Source organism: Pezoporus wallicus, unplaced genomic scaffold (assembly GCF_028554395.1).
Source record: "Pezoporus wallicus isolate ANWC-B61680 ecotype Strahan unplaced genomic scaffold, APGP_CSIRO_Pwel_v1 contig_8705, whole genome shotgun sequence".
NCBI classification, from domain to species: domain Eukaryota; kingdom Metazoa; phylum Chordata; class Aves; order Psittaciformes; family Psittacidae; genus Pezoporus; species Pezoporus wallicus.
In genome coordinates, this window is record NW_026638439.1 from 2,166,446 (window position 1) to 2,184,405 (window position 17,960).

General features: G+C 44.6%; 1 protein-coding gene across 3 annotated transcripts in view; it reads right to left on the reverse strand.

The window, feature by feature from the left end:
- CLIP2 (CAP-Gly domain containing linker protein 2) overlaps nucleotides 1–17,960 on the reverse strand; it is a 75,309-nt gene that overhangs the window by 49,171 nt on the left and 8,178 nt on the right. For all 3 annotated transcript variants that reach the window (XM_057410718.1, XM_057410716.1, XM_057410717.1), the window contains exon 2: nucleotides 9,632–9,853. In XM_057410718.1, the coding sequence (XP_057266701.1) occupies nucleotides 9,632–9,743 (112 nt within the window). In that variant the 5' untranslated portion in view covers nucleotides 9,744–9,853. The remainder of the gene's footprint in view (nucleotides 1–9,631; nucleotides 9,854–17,960) is intronic.

Sequence of the window (17,960 nt, forward strand, 5' to 3'; positions counted from 1 at the left end):
CATAAGGCTCCTGTCATCTTCAGGGATGTGAATCCTAAGCAACTGGACAGATTGAAGCGTGAAATACAAGCGCACTGCAAGTTCAGGATTCAGGCACTTGCCCTATATGCTCAACGGCTGCATACCCTCCGTCAGATCCCAGATGCTCCAATGTTTACAGACACAGCACTTTAGTCAATGAGAAGGGCTATGGGAAGCAGGGTCAGAGAGGGAAGCTGCTTCTCAGGGTGCCAGGACTGAGAGGGCAAAAGGCCAGAAAAACCTGTTGGCCAGGATAACTGTTCCACCTTCACCTCTGACTCACAGGATGCCATGGGGCAAGACCTGGTTCTCTATGTTGTCTTGTGTGTAAAACATAAATACTGACCTACCACACAGCCAAAGGCCTCCAAGGTGATGGTGAAGCATTCAGAGTGTCAGAACAGGGAAGTTTCACAGGTGCACAGCAGGTTTATAATTACAGAAAGTGAGAATGACTTCCAGCTCGTGCTTGGTAGGGATTCATCAAGCAGCTTGGGAATACCGTGGTAGCAGCAGTTAACTCCTGTGTAACACTGCCTACAAATTAGAGCACTGGCACTTTGTTAGATCACATTGATTGCTGAATTCTCAGTGTAGGTTCAGTTTTTAAGAGATACTCGTGGCAAAGTTCAGCAGTGTCTTCCCTCTGCAACCATGTGAAACCCCCATGCACAAATACTTCCTTTCTCACAAAGAATTCTTTAAACGAAGCTGTGCAAGTAAAGTGCTCTGCTGCATGCCCCAGGCCACCACATCCCAGATGTAGCACACAGGACACACATTCCAGCACTGCCTAAACAGTCACAATTTTATACTAGAGCGACCATCAACTGGGCGCTGTATGGAGTTGCTTAAGTCACAGCCTATTTTGACAGCTTGGTCATACACAGAGTTTTCTTACAGACCTTACTATCACATAAAAAAAAAAAACAATTTCTTTCAAGGGGATATTACTTTCTAGCATCTTTATTTTAAAAAAAGCAAGTAAATTCCTACTGACCTCAAAATAAACAGAGAAAAATATCTGTATTCTAAATACTTAAGGCTTTTTTTTTTTTGAGACCGATTCACCCACTTAACTGCTTGCAAGGAGGATGCTCACATTCAGGGTTAGCATGTGACGGCCAAATCCAACCAACAAGCAATATTACGTAGCAACAGTCTGATGCCACTATAATCTTATGGATTCCCATCCCAAATCCATCTACGCCAAAGGGAATCTTTCCTTTGAGTTCAATGACTATTGGCTCAGGCCTCTAATGATTAATCTGTTCAGCAGGATTAGTTCAGTGGTTCAAGGCAGAACATGCACAAGCAGATTCTGCCCCAGAGCTGTACCCTTACTCTGACAGGTGTAACCACAAACCAAGTGATGTTACTGCAGTCTTACACCAGCCCAGATAAATAGGATTTGGTTCATTATAGTCAAACCACCACAAGCTGAACATCTGTGGGAAGCAGATTTTCTTTCCCTGCTGTTCTGCAAGGAGCTCCAGACAGAGAGAGCAGGAGGGCATCTGACCTCCATATGCCTGCAGTGTGTGCTTGCATCTCATTCTACAACAAGTGTGCTGAATATTAAGGATTAACTATATCAGATACTTCTAAGAGCATCTAGTGATTAAGACAATTAAAATCAGACTCCCAGTTGTCTCTAGATGTCACCTGTAAAGCTGATTAAATTAAGACTGATTCAACACCCTTTTCTAGTGCTTGGAATGCATCAGACCACTTATCCTTGGGAGAGGAATAATGTCAAAGATCCTTTCGCTCTTCAAGAGGGGAACCTGAAGGGGTGGGGGAACCACCACCTCCACAACCCCTCCCTACAAACCACAGTATAAAATGTATTTCAGGCTATCTGATGGCAGACAGGGTGGCTCATGAGAGAGATGAATACAAGCCCTATGCAAACAGCTGGGCCACAACCATGGCAGAAAACATTTGGCTTCTGGATATGCAGCAGGAATTAGAAGCAAATATGCAGGGTCTCAAGAGAGCATCAGCATCCACAAGTAAGTGGATTCCCTACTTCACTTTTCCATCTGAGCTGTACATCAATTCAATATCAGCAAACCAACAACCCCCCTTTGCTGTTTTTCCTATGCAGTCCCTGAAAACACGCTCTTGTTTTCTCTCAGACATCTGATAACTTCTTGAACAGATGACTGCCTTGTGTGTACAGGGATACTGGAGCTCTTGCTACTAATTGGTAGATAATCTGCTGATATTGAAGTAGTCACAGGCATTTGATCTTAAAACACTCTTTGGCACTTTGCCCTCCCAACTCCCCCTGGAACTGAAGATCCTGTGTACACAGACCCATTAAGATAAAGCAAGACCTGATCAAACTTCACAGGCACCAATGATGCATTTCCAGCAAGGATCACTAATCTGACTCGAGGAATATCCATTCAGGCTTGCAGCAGGGATTTCATTGAGGACAGCGCTCAGATGAGAGCTGACAACACTGATCACTCCATGAAGCCTGAAGCAAAACAGCCACACACAAACATTTGCTAGAAATAATAGCAGCCTCTGGCCCCACCATGTGGGGTCTTTTCTCTTGATTTGCCAGCGCACAACGCCCCAAGTTAATATTAATCAAGAGCCACAAAGCCTTTGAATGGACAGGAATTAGCTCCCTATGTCTGTGCCAGTCAATCAGCTGCTCTGGACACCACAACCCCATTCCTTTTGTTTCAGACAAAACAGTAGTTTAGTCTTTCATATTTGGGAATGAGAATAGATCAATACAAAACTAGACAGGCTCAGCACTCTTTCCTGCAGCTTTATAAGACAGCCTGTGTGAAGACACTGCCAACCCATCAATGATTACCCAGGAGTAAACTGCCCAAGCTCTCTTATTAGCAAGGCATAAATTCCTCATCAAGGAAACCTTCCCATTCTCTGTTTTACTACAACATAACCCTAGAGGCAGAAGTTACTACTTCTTGCTATGCATCCAGCCAATTTATTCCAACAAAATCCTGAGAAACCTGAGGGGCAAACAAGTGATTTCCAAGTTAATTTACCAAGATGCTGCTGTTAACCCTAATGCAGATACATACAAAGGAATGAAGATTTCCCACTAAGGGAAGCAAGAGCAAGGCATGAATCCTACAGAGGAGCTAAGATGAGGTCAGGAGATTTAGACTCCTCCAGCAGAATTCATGCAGGTCTTGATGCTCATTAATGATGGGGATTAGATGTATGCAATGAGACTTACACACAGAGAACTGCAGTCTCTGAAACCAGAAGCAGCCCTCAGAAGTAACTGTGCTTCTAGATGACAGATCAGGAAACAAAGCCCCACATCAACCCCCCAGGACTCAAAAACAGATTCAAGCCTGATAAAAAGATTGCACCACACAATTTTCAAAGGAAACCTGTGAAGAGGGACCTGGGATAGAACCCATGCAGTCCTGCCAGCCCTTTCCTCTGCTGGCCTCTTCTCCAATGCTAGGAGTGCTTGGTCACATTCAGGTTAGAGTACAGCTCTGATCACCTAGTGAAAACTTGGTGACTGCACTCAGCAAACCCATCCCAGCTGCTGCCTGAACATGGAGCTCACCCCCCTTGGCACAGAAGAAACTAACCCACAGGATGTAACCAGCCTCGAGCCAATCTGCAACCAAAACTCAAGGGCAATCAACCATCCTCATAACTAGCACAGCTCAGGATTATAAACCTCTCATTCCAACATAACTTGTTTAGTTCTCCTGTGGAACCACACGTCTAGTGCTCTTTAACTGGCCCAGTGAGTACTCCAGTCCACTTTTTTTTTATTTTAGTGAACAAAAGCATCAGACAGTGCTTGCAAAGGCAGATATTTTGCAGCAAACATAGTTCTGGGCATTTATTTTCCATGAGAAATAATGCAGAGACCCTTGTATAAAAGTGGAAGGCATTTCCAGGCTTCTGGCAGTGCTGGATGGTTTAGCTATCAAAGTATGGTTTAGCTATCAAAATACATGTTTTGGCAATAAAACTGGGCACCCATTTTGAAAACCAGTTTTGATTCTCATAGCCATGTCCCAGCATGATATTCAAGTCACAGATGCTTCCACCTTCTTATTTAGAAAGATAGGATCCATCTGTAAAATCCAAGTTCTAGGCTGGATCTGTTTGTCTCTCAAGATAACAGAACAAGCTTATAGGTTTGGGCTTTTTTGCCTCCAGCACTGAAGTCCCAGTGCTGCCCAGCTCCAGCTGCAAATACAAGTTTTGCTTTTTCCTTCCCCTTTTGCCAGAATTCTTTAACTGAAGAAGAGATTTAAGAACCATCAAACACGCTGTAAATGAACACCAGCCCCAGCTGACAGCAAGATGCACTGTGAAAGGCAAGACTTCTTCCTCTGACCAAGTTACTCTAACACTACTCTGGGCAGACAAAACCCACTCTGAAATGTGAACACTTCCCTTCCCAGTGGCTTTCACCTGTTCCACCAGCTGGGAGGGCTCTGTGGACCCATTCATCACAGCTTCCAGTCTCCTTCCATCTTGCAGCTCCAGGCTCAAATAGGCTTTTCCAGGAGGAGGATGGGAAAGAACCCAAGACATATGAGCTTTGTAAGTAACAAGAAATACAAACATTATATTGAGCCCTTTACCAATGAGCCACACCTTTAGCACAGAAACCTCTCTTGCATATGGGATTGGGAGTAGTAACTGTCTTCACTTGAAGCATGGGAAATAAGCCAACGCTTTTGTGGGAAATCCTCTCCTGAGAGAGCTAGAGATGAATTTTTAGTCTGGTTTTATGGAAAAAAGTTACCACAAAGCAGCAGAACTTACTTTTTCCATTGTTCCAGCTCTATGGGAGAGAAAGGAAGGGGATAGTTGGTGTGGACACCACTCACCAAGCCTAATGTTGTCCAAGAATCCATGTCAAGTAATAGTCCCTCACTGACTTTCAGTGTGAATGACCATTTCATATCTCCTTCACAAAACAAAAAGTTCCCACTCACACAAAGCCAATGTACCTAGCCCAGAACGCCACCACTGAAAGCCCTTACACCTCCTGGGTCTCTGAAAGGGCCAGCTCAGGTAGGAACCACAGTAACTCCACTCCAGGGAAGTTCAAAGAGGACATCCCATGAGCTGGTACGAAACAGGGGCTCCAAGTAAGTTCTCAGGAAAAATAACTCTGATATATTGAGCCAGCTTGCCTCACATACTGTGAATACATCATGTATGGTCTCTGTAGAAACCTACAGCCATGACTTATGAGATTAAATATGCATGAGCACACAGCATCTCCCATTTGCATCAGTCCTCTGTGCCGTTTCAGAAGATGTCAGTTGTAAAGACTATGTGGTCAAGTTTAACAGGGTACATTTCCATGGCTGGGAATGCAAGAGAGATAAGAGTTGGATGAAAGACAATTGACCTTCTATAAATGAATATGAACAGAGTGCTGGGGAAAAGAGAAAGGAGAAACCAAAGCATCCTGCGTATTCCAGACTAAGAATAAAGGAAAATACGTCTACTTGCACTTCTGCAGGCAAGACTGTTCAGCATATGGAAAGTCAGAGGAAGAAAGCATGAAGCTTTTCAAAACTGATTTGTAGCTAATGGCTCTCTGACAACTCTCAGGTACGACCGCAGAACAAGCACCTTCTTTTGACACCCAATCTGGAAAACAACCTCAATGTGGGGTCTTTCTCAGGCAGCCCCAGACTATCAGAGCCAAGAGACAGCTCAGAGCCAACAGGCTGTACATTGTTCCAGTTTAACTCTGCACTTGATTATATTTATGGTTCTTCTGCATCTATATTTCAAGCTTTTGAGATTCTTGTCTTCCCCCAGGGTAGCAAATTCAGAGAGATCAATGTTGCAGCTCTGTATTTTATAATCCAAACCACATTGGGTTTTTTTTTCCCATTGAGCTGCAAGGCTCAGGTAGTTCACCAAACACCTAAAAAAACCCAGAGAAGCCAGAAATGCCAGTAGAAAGTACGGAAGCAACACACAAGTTCAGAAACATCAGTGCACTCAGATGCCACAGGGCAAACCCTGACAGTGTCCCAGGAAGCATCCTCAGTGCACAGACACAGTTGACAGAGCTCATGCAAACATTCAAAGACAGCACAGAGCAGAGCTCATTGTTTCTGCAGGGCTTCTCAAATGCCTTGCACACAACCTCCTTCACCCAGTTTTTTAAGACCTGATGTTAAGCTTGGTATCTTTAGAGGATCTTTCCATCTCACCAGACACCAAACACATCACATCAAGGCACTTTCCTGGATAGTGACAGAAGAAGAAAGAAAAGCAGAAAAAGCCCTTTGCAGTGTTTGAATTAAATACACAAAAGAACAATTGTTTGTAGCCTCTCCATCTCTGCCACTGTCCCTCTGTATCTTAGAAAGGAGCCAGTGCTGTGACACTGAGGAGAGCACTCAGTGCTCACTGTGTACTACCAGCTCTAACAGCCCTCAGGCTGCCATGCACTTACCTCTCTTGGTAAAGCTGGGTTATCAGTACTGCCATGAATTAACACCAGTGATCCATTTAGAGGCCAGAGGATGAGTGATCCTTTAGCAAGACAGAAAAGTGAGGATGGGGTAAAGCTCCATCACCCTCCTATGGCCCAGGCCTAATTAATCCCAGGAAAGGTAATGAAATCCAGCCTCTACAGCCATCTACCACCAGATTCTTTGGCTGCAGGCATCCTCAGAGTTGACGTCAGTGCCTGCTGTGGTCAGGATTTTAGTGATGTGGACACTTGGCTCTAAAATAGAACTAAACCACTTTAGAAAAAAAGAATATTTTCTCTTGGAGTTTTTCCCTGCCAGAGGCTGAATCTCATGATTGCCTGTGCTGCTGCTCAGCCCCACAGCCAGCACACACACTGCAGCTCTCACAGAGGGGCCCATAGGCAAGTGAACAGGATTTGGGGATGCAGACTTTGCTCACCACTTAGAGGAACAGAAGGCAGCAAAAGGCTGGCCAGGCCTTTGGAGAGATTTGCAGGAGGAAGAGCAGGTACAGGCCATGAATAGGCACAGTGGTAGCTCTTATGCAGGACACAGAGCAAGATGATGACGGTAGGGATGACATTAAAGATGATGCCACAAGCCCTACCACAACTATCCACCTAGCACAGGCCCAGTAAACAGCTCTGTTTTGTAATTGTGCCCTGCTCTCACCTTCCAGGCAGGAATTGCTCAGTGCTATGATTGCTATGGCAGCCTTGTGCCTGTGGAAAGCTCCCTGCACTGTCCTGAGAGGCAGAAGAGCAGTAGCATAGCTGTACAGCACCAACTTTCCCAAGACTTCTCCCCTTCTCCTTACACGCTTTTTTGCCTGAGAAGTTCAAAAATTAGTTTTAGTCCTGGAAAGATCAAACCCATTTTGGTGCAGATCCTGCCCACGCTTTACTGCATATCTATCACAGTGACAGATGGCTATAGCTGAACAAGGCACAAAGAAGCTCCAGCACACAAGTGCTGCATTCAGCTGGAAGGCTGCATCAGACCCCAGTGCTGACTGACTCTTTCATACCACAACACACATAGTGACTGTGTTTGCTGAGACACCTCAGCGCAAAGCACCCACGGGGAAGACAGGCCTTGTCAGGTCTTGTCCCTCATTTTGTTGTTGAGGTGATAAAAATCACCAGAGAACAACTCCACGCCACAGTGCGAGTCTAAATCCAGCATCGAGAGATTCACAACTGGCAGCTAAACAGTCATGTCACTGGAGGCCTTTGGGTTTGTTTCTCAACCCCAGTGAGGTGCTGGCAGAAACAAGAGGGAAATACAGAAATGGGTGTGGGGAAGAACTTCAAATTAAACAGCCCAACCTATAAACTTTATCCTAAGAATTTCCTTTGTCAATTCATGCTTCCCTCTAGCAAACAGATACAAGGAGACTTCAGTATCTTCGATGTGGATACTAAATTAAGGAATCAGTCTAATACTAAAACCCACTCAAACACAGAAAAGTGAAATTCAAACGTTTATCTCTACATCCAGGGCCAAGCCTTCAGCCAAGGAAAAGCAGTGCTGCTTCACTCCCTACAGAGCTGTATTACAGCACAGCATCTGGAACTCAGCCCTTGACCTCAAGCAGTGACTGGGCCCTCAAACAAGACCCCGCACATGTGCAAAAAACCAAGTTAAAACTGGGGTTTAAATACTATTCAAGGAAAGAATTTACTAAGTGGGAGAGATGACACATACACCATCAGTGATTGAAAGAAGGGAAAGCTCAGCTGAAGACATCCATGAGCAAAGCAGAGACCTGATGTGTAATAACAGCAGAGCCAGGGTTGCTCAGCAGAGAGCAGAGACTTTGCATGGAACTCCTGTGCAGGGGTTGCTCTCAAACCACCCTCTCAATGGAGGGTGTTCATGGGGCAAGCATAAGAGAAACTTCAGAAATGGCTTTTCGGTTTGTTTCAATAACTAACACTTCTACATTCCTCTGACAAGACGGAGCATTGCCTGCTGACCCTCATTTCTGCAGTATCATTATCACAGATGATAATTGGTCGTAGCATGCTAAAGCTAGTTTTGCCCACTATTACCCCCTACACTGTCCAACAGGTACGAAGCTTTACTGCTTCTGCCAAACAATGTACACTTTTGGAACTGAAACATACAGTGAAGAAATCAGGCATGGGGGCAACAGCCTGAATTATTATGGGACAAGAGGCTGACAGATCTCAAGCAGCAGCCAGTGACATTCTCAGACGGAAAGTGTAACATATTGGATGTACAACTGATTGACAGGATATACATCATCCTGATTCTTTTCCCCAGAAGCTAAGGGAAAGCCTTTTATAACAAAGAAAGACAAAAAGCATTACATACAAAACCTGCACCTTGAACATTTGCTGAATTATATCTGATACAAAGCACCTAGCAATTAAAGAAGCCAGAAAAATGATTCCTAAGCAAAACACTCCTCAAATGCTTTCAAAGTGTTAATTATACTGTGTAACGGCAGTCTGTATAGGTTACATATAAACTGGATATGGATCATCAGACAGGAAAGCCTGGGTATGTATGTCTAGGAAAGTCATGAGTCAAATCCCAGTGCTTCTGATGATTCTGTGCAAACAAAGGCACTAATTTTAGGGAATTGGCATAGGACAAACCACCTTACACGCCTCGTGCTTACTCCTGCATTATCACAGGCCAAAAGCCATGGCTACAGGACAATGTTTAATAAGGTCCCTGGTGAGTTTCTCATCTGCCTAAGTATTACCAGCCCTTCACATTGGTGAATAAGCTCCTCATATTTAATAAGTGTTTAATAAGGTCCTCGGTGAGTTTCTCATCTGCCTAAGTATTACCAGCTCTTCACATGTTAGTATCTGTACAGGTACACATACACAAACAAGCAAGGCAGGAGGCAGCAATTCTTTATCAGCCCTGAACACCAGAGGATGCATCTGTCTCCCACCCCCTCTACAACCTGTTTTGTGCATTCCTGAGGAAAGAGAGACCACTTACTCACCCCATTCCACTTGTTTTGATCCATGCTCATGATCAATCTATGTACAGCTGGGAATTTCACATCCTACTGAACACTGGCACCACTAGCCCTTTGCTTTTAATCACCTGGGTCAGCTCATGCCCCTACCACATCAAGTCCTTACCTTCTTTTGAGCCAGTGGTGACAGCAGCTGTAGTGGTCCCTGATGCCCGTCCCACTGGGCTGGAGTGCTTCCCAGCTCTGCCTGGGATTTTAAGTCCACTTGGCTTCAGCATGTTTGCTGTCTCCTGTATCTCAGGCTCTTATTGTCAGTGTCTCAAAGGGCTTTCCTGGTATCACAATTCAGGCTCCTCGATGACGGACCTCTTCTTCCATTGTTACAGACCTGGGAGAGGACACAAACCAGATAGACAATAGGTGGGAGAGCACCAAACAGGATCCCATAAAGCAGTACCCAGCACACTCCTCATAGCCACAGCAGAGTCAAGATCTTCCATTTCTTCTCCTGTAAAGCAAGGGTGATCATTTCCATCTCCCATCCTAATGTTACATTCCTCAATCTCCCAGTCTCACTTTAATCCTGGAGCCCTGGACAATGCTGAAACCTCCCAGAGTCCCCAGACAACAATTTAAATTCAGTTTGGGATTTATTGACTAGTTTTAAGTTCTAAAATCTCAGTTCATGCATCAACCAAGACCTAGTTCTGCTGTCAGAGCCCTTCCCAAGGGCGCACTAACAACCCCAGCTTGAACCTTTGCTACAAATCCCCCGTTTTCACAAGACTCTGGGGCAGCCTCTCCAAACTGACAGAAGGAGGAAGGAGAGGCCAGTGTCTAAGATGGGGCTTTCAGCTCTTTTCTTTAAGGACAAATCCAAAACCTTGTTATAGAAAAAGGGCATCTGACCCCATGGATTTCCAGTAAGACTGAAAAAAAAAATCACTTTGTGGAACCCGAGCATGACTCTATCAGTTATTCATCAGTGAAGTCACATAACCCTTCCCTATGCCATTCCCTTCCTGGTAGGCAAGTGGAATAAAACCTCCAAATTCCTTGCAAGGATGTTGCATGAACAAGCACACAACTCCTCAAGCAAAAAGTTCTATGACAAGAAAAGAAAAATAAAGGAAATGACTATTTTGCTTAAAAAAAAAAAAAAAAATCCCATTCCTAATGGATAAAGAAAAAACAATAACACATTGAGACGATCAGCCAAAAGGAAGCTCAGGCTGGCTGAGCAGGCTGGGATGAGGAGGGAAGAAGGTGGCAGCACAGTAAGCCAGAGAATGCCAACCCCACGGTAAAAGGAACTGCAAGGAGAGCAAGCCAAGGAGCAGTCAGAAGCTGGGGGACACCCAGACCTGCTGCCTGGGCTGAGGAAGGAGGCAGCACTCCTGAGAATTAATGTAGCAGAGATTTACAGATGGCAGGAGGAGGGAATTGCAATAGTGGGGACAGGAAGTGATTAAGGCATGAGTAAGGATTTCAACACAGGCTGGGTCAGAGCAAGGGGAGGGCTGGCAGAGCTCCAGGGAAATCTGCGAGCAGACACGGAGGACAAAAAAACCACAAGAAGAATTCCAAAACTCTATGGCTGAGGGCTCACAAATATCTGAGACACCAAAGAGTGGTCCAGCAGTTACAGTCAGTCGTCCCACACCAGCTTAGACAAACACAGAAAGGAGGGATCAGCAAAGACAGCCCAAGTAAAAACCCAAGGGATCAAGCCCCACTCATCCCCATGTTCCCCCCAAAGCGTGTTCAACACCTCAGGTGACTTCACACACCTGCAGACAGCACCAAATGGGAGTATTTTAACTTACACAGAAGTCAAGGCTGTTGGTGAGAAGTGGGAAGCTCAGATCACATCACCAGCAGCAGGAACAAGATCAAGCAGTTTGTGTTAAGAAAACTGCCTTCCTGCACTAGAGACTGCAAAAGCGAGATGCTGTCACAGAGTTGGACAGGAGGCTGCAGATCCCAGCTCTATTTAGCATAAAATAGGGAGACAAGTAACAGACTCTGGAGGTGAGAAACATTGATCAGTGTATCAATATTTCTCCTATCTGTCAAGCCATCAGACATCTCCCTCCCACCCACTCCATCTCATATGACACGTTTTGCCTGGGGCTAGCTTTGATTGTACACAGCAATTTGATTTCTAGCACTTCTGCTGGCAGCTGATGTGCTCTATCAAGAGATCTCGCCCCATCTCCATCGCTTTCAACCTGAAGGTTTGCTTCTTCACAATATGCCTTTACTCCTAGGTTTGCACATCTCCTCACCCAGCCCTACCTTTTGGTTACAAGGTTTGATGCTGTACTTGTGATTAAGCAAGCTGGGGATGCTGGCTGAATCCACTGCCAGGATTCTGGATGAGCAAAGGATAAAAGGACACAGGGGAAGGATAAAACAGAAGAATCTGAGCAGGGAAAGAGTGCCAGATGAATAAAAACATATTACAGTTTGTCAGGCCTCTGTCAGAGGGATTCTCTGGATCTCCATCTTTGCAGCCAGAACCACATACGCTTTAGGGACAGTGAATTTAGTTTGTTCCTCTGTGAAGAGCCAGGGAACTTCAGTTCATTCTCCCTCCACTACTCATTATCCCTGAGGATCAGCTGTCCCCACAGGTCACAGGATATTGTGATATTCTGCTCCTTCTCAGGATGCCTGGATTTTATTTTTACACAGGCAGAGAAACAAGAGGAAGTGCACTCCCACTGCAGAGAGGTTTCTATCATAAATCTTTATGCAAACACATTAGCTTTCAACATCCTAATACTGAAGCCCAAATGAACTCCACAGGCTGCTAATTACACTACCCTCTGAGCAGATAGCTGGTTTTATCCTGAAATACAATCACCATGGCTGGTTCATGGCCACAGTCACTGGGGTGTCCATGCCACACAGAGCCAAAAACTACTCAAATGCTACCTTCCATGACAGCCAGATGCCCTCAGCCCCACACCACTCACTGCACGTTGGTTCACAGGGGAGTCTGAGGGGTTGTCTGAAGTGTCATTCTCATCTCCACAAGCTGCAGACTGACCAAAGCCAGGAAACATGGACAACTGCTTTAGCATGTACCTGCACCCTCACTATCAACACAGGGAGATGAGGATGCACGTAGGAATTCTTACTATAAATCCAGCTGGTTGGAAATGCATTGATGCGACTGATGTCTGGGACACTTTTAAAGAAGCCTTTGCCTGCTGCTAGGGACAGACACTCCTTCCCTGTCACTAATTTCTCCCCCACTTCAACATAAACACATGAGCTGAGTTTTAGGAAGCTCTAAATGCCGAGCACAGAGCTCTTCTGAATTACACCATTAGGTCATCTTCACCCAGAGCCATCCAAGTCACACATCAGCTCCCAACCAAGTGATGCAGCTTTTGTGCTGCAGAAACAGCCTTGGCCTGGGACATAGGCCAGTATCTCCATTAGAGATAACTTGGCCTGAGCTCCTGTACTGTGGCCTCAGTATCCCAACAGCCTCTGTTAACAGACAAAGCCTTTCTCAAAAACCTGCTTCCAGCAGTAAATGCATGATACAGACAAATACGATGCCACAAGTGGCATAAAAACCACACGAGCCATTTTCTTTCCTACTCCCTGTATTACCTGCATAAGCTGTAAGCTTTGACCCCCTGCATAACTTCATGGAAATGTGGCTTTCTCCAGACACAGCATAAAAAATACCCCATCTGCCCTTGTGGATAGTGGAGCCATCAGTTCTGCTTATTTTTGTCTTCTTCCTCTTCCAAGATGACACAGATTACAAGGATTTTGCTGGATCTCTGCTAGATTCTTCCCGCAATCTTTTCATACCGAGATGAATGGTTCTGTCTGTTCCCACAACTAAGAAAAGCATCCCAGGAATGCACAATGTGAAAGCCTGCTTCAAATGACCAAAATCTCTTCTCCATCTTTCCATCAGAAAAGGGGACTCAGCTGGATCTGAGTCACCTGGGCTCAGATTCAAAAAGGGAACAGTTTTTCAGTACAAATATATACTGTACTTAAATACCAAAAAAAATAACTTCCAAAAAATACCTTTCACCACAAGAAATATATCTGGATATTCAAGTATCTACAAGGCTGGCCAGGCATCAGAACAGCACAGGTTAAAACCAGGAACAACTGGAGGTGCTGAGGCTTCAATCTGTTCAGACGTGGTAGAAGAATAACATGGGTTGGAAGCAAAATCCTTTGTTAGCCTTAGCAATGCAGCTTATCTGCAAGTTTCTCTGCTTCATCTATCCCTCGTACCCTCAACAAGGCACACGAGTACTTGTGTGCCATGTGGAATACCATCCCATTCAAAATGGATGTGAGCAACACAGCAGACCCCCAGGAGAAAGCCCCCTAAGGATCTCTTCACCTCAACATATTGAGAGAAGCAACTGCAAGACACAGGAGCAGCTTTCCAGACACCAGACTGAGCTGGCCTCAGTCCCATCCTGTGCTTGGTGCTTCCTTCTGGATGGGTCTGGATGTAAGAAGTGTTTACCCAACACAAAACCCTAGGCAAGGCACAGGGAATTCACTCCGAGTGCAGATCCAAGTGGCATTTAGACCCACTGTATCTGAGCACTGGTGTAACAGTTGGGTACATGCAATATTTTGTGGGGAAATAACTCCTTATTTCTTAAGCATAGAATTTAAAAGTAAGTACCAAAATTTAGGTTTTTGATTTTCTAGCTTTGGAAATCCACATGTAAGAACTTAAACGTGAAGTCTGCAGTCAGACATGCACGTACCTTTTCAGGACAAGGGCCTATGAAAAAAAGGTAAAGAAAACTATCTAGTCATCAGACTGAAGGAAACCAAGGTTATCATGTTGTATGGAAGGTTAATGATAAACAGAGACAATGCAGAGAAGTAGTAAAACACTTTACAACAATCTTGACTCATGCAAATAATCAGTGACTTTAAAGACAACAGCTGGGATAGGGAAAGGTTTGCACAATAAAGTCTTCCTGGTTTCACTTACTCCTATCCAAGATAGTTTTTTAAAAGCAATTAGTGCCATTATTTAAAACACTATGCCAGGTCTCCTCATGTTCATGCTAAGGATTGGGAACACCAGCACTTGGGATGCAGCCCTATGGCAGCACATCTGCAAGCAGAGCTCCAGCCACTTCCAGGGCTATCAGAAGATGTGGTGCTGTGGCTGAAATCTGCACAGACTCTTGCATTAGTAAAAAAGACACAGCTTAGGAAGACCAAGAATCCCTTCTGCAGCTGCTCTAACAATGTAATAACAGCAACTCCATATGGAGCAATAGAAAGGGAATTATACGCCTGCAAGGTAAATCCCCAGCCTCTACAGGAAGGAGACAATCCCACATGCTGCCACACAACACGTACCTGGGGAAGGTCAACCAAAGTTGAAACCAACTTTTGTTTTCAACACATCCTTTGCATGCATATTCAGGAGAGTTAAACATAAAGGCAGGAACTTAATTTTCACCCCATGTTCTGGCTTTGTATTTCAGAGAGTTCAGAGCCTTGAAGCAGTTTCTGGGTCTGGGCCCCATCCTCTGTCATTCAAGAGCCTCTGGGACTCTGGACAAGAGTGAACTTACCTTAGCACTGCCCAAGAAGAACTCTGCTCCCCACAAGACCCACAGCTGCCTGTTCCAGCAATTCATACTCACTTGTGTCATACTCCTCATGCAGAATCTCCCAGTGAAATCAGCATTCCTGCTTGCAGAAACCTTCAGCATCAGGCACTGCAAATGGTAAAAGTGATACCTGAAGCCCAACATCTTCCTGAAAAGAAACTGCTAAAGAATCTGGTCCACTGATGGCTGGAGGAGCTCTGCACTCACTTCAACAACAGGCACACAGAATAAAGGCAAAAAGCTTTCACAGTGCCAACTCTGGTGCTCATTTATGAAGCCTTATAAAAAATCTTTACTGGCCTAAAGATATTTATTCTGCTTTCTTAAATTATGTAAGGTTATTTAATCTCTAATTTCTGAGCATTTGGTTGCATCCTCTTCCTACTTCCAAGCTTTTTTGCACCCTCCCCACCCCCAGGAAAATGATTTTCAAGCAAAGCAGCTCTATATCCTAGAGCCATTGCTCCAGGATACATAATAGACTGCATGCCAGAGGCAAGGACAAAGATTTGGTGTCCCACGCTCAGGACCCCGTAACACTGGCTTGTGCTGCAAAGACAGGGGTAGGGATTTTAAGAACCAAAGTTTCCCTTGCAAACAAAATCCAAAGGCTGGACTCAAACCACTGCATCTTCTGCAAGAGGGATAGGAAACGAATCCGATCACAGAGACAGGATCTGATAAAGTCAAGCTGCAGCTTTGCTAATAGAGGCAGAGATTACACTGAAAAGTCAATTTCATCTCTTAAATCCTTAAGATGTTCCATCCGACCCAAGGCAATCCTAGCACTGCCTTCTCACTTCTCCCATTAGTTACTCCTTCCAACAAGCAATCAGAAATCCATTCCTGAAGCCCATGGCAGATCAGGATTAAATTCTTTTGCTTAATTGAAGTATAGAGGAAATAAAAGATGCTCACTCTTAATTAAGGTCCGAGTCCTCTCCCAAGAAAACCCTTCCTTCCCCCATAGAGGGAATGGAGGCAGAGCACTACAGGAATGAAAGAAAGGAGCGTACTGCTTTCACTTACACACTGGAAAAATCAGGGGATCCCAAAATCCTGACAGTCATCGGGTTTTTTTCCTCCCTTGCAATTGAATTCACATAGGTTCTTCGGCCATAGAGCTCTGCTGTTACCGTGTAGTCTCCCTTACGCATCTGAAAGGCTGTTAACCTCTAACAAAGCTTGTGTTTAGTTGTCTCTCTCACTCCAGTTTTATAATAATTAGCACAGAATGCAAAGGGAAAGCCCAGAGGCCTTTTAGTTAAAAACTTCCATATTTAAGCTAGTTTATCCACTATAATAGACTAGTTTCGTTATAAAACAATGGTTATTAAAGGAAGAACATGCAAAACCATCCCACTGCAGCCTAAAAACCACAGTGCAAAACCTGAGGCAAAATGGGGAAAACTCCAACCAAAACACGAGAAACAAAGGCCATTCAAGGAAGTTATTACATACAAACTAGGGAGTAATTACGGGCTTGCTGATGAGCTCACACTCCCCATGCTGGCAAAACGCCTGCTGAAGACTGACACAGGAGATAGCAACAATTCGGCACTAATTGCAGAGCAAAACTAGCTCTGATTTGTGGGAAAATCCTGCGGATGAGCTTGGATCTATGGAGCTCTTGCTCCCTGGAGTTAAGCCCTGGAGGCAGGGGACAGTGTTCCTAGAGGAAAACAGGGCAAGTCACCAAAGTTTCACAGCTCCCCTGGGAAGGGAACAGATACAGAGATTTCATAAATGCTGTCCTCCAGGTCAGTTCAGACTTCATCCTTGCTACTGGTCCATGAAAGATTTCTCTACTATTCAAGAGGCTTTGGCAAAATCCAAGGGGCCAGACAGAAAGTGTCATAAGTAGGATCTGGAAAAGAAACATGAGGAAGGCAGAGTGCAGGAAAGATAATGATACATAGAATGGTTTGGGTTGGAAAGAACCTTATGATCATCTAGTTCCAACCCCCTGCCACAGGCAGGGATGCCTTATACTAGACCATGTAGCCCAAGGCTCTGTCCAACCCGGCCTTGAACACTGGTTGAGGGATAAGGCATTTACCACTTCTCTGGGCAACCTATGCCAGTGCCTCACCATCCTCACAGTAAAGAACTTCTGCCTTATATCTAACCTGAACTTCCCCCGTTTCAGTTTGAGCCCATCACCTCTTGTCGTATCACTGCAGTTCCTGATGAAACACCCTTGTAGCCCCCTTCAGACATTGGAAGGCTGCTATACAAACATATTCCATTATAAGTGCTTGGTATTTTACTACTGGAGAAAAAAAAGTCTTTAATTAAATCTGAGCTATACACTAACTCAGCCAGGCTACACACCCTGTGCAAAGCCACAGAAGAGTCTGGACTTCTAGAATTTCCTGGCTTTTCATTACTTGATTTAGTGCAGCATTAAAGCTCACCCTGGCACTTGATCCATTATTCACTGGAGCTCAGGTTAACAGACTTTTTGATCTGTGCACTTCTGCAATCTAACTTCTACCCTAGGCTTTGATTATGAAACAAAAACAGCACCCAGGTCCTTCCTGCCCTGATTTCCCCCCCTTTCTTACAATCTGCACATGCAATGAAGACTTCTTAGCAGGCCAGCCTTGGTTTGTTGACTGTCACTGAAAAGCTGAAGCAACAAAGAGCTGAAAATAGGAAACAACTAGTCTTGCAAGCTTCTTCTCTTTCTCTTTGCACATTGAAACCAGGAATTCTGTTTTCATTTTCAGAGCAGTGTTATGACAGCCTGTCTCCTGATAATGCAGTTGTACCTGTTTAAACTTGCAGATGATTTGGTTAAAAGCAAAGAAAATAGGATTGGAATGCAACATATTTTGGTGTAATAGAAAATACCTT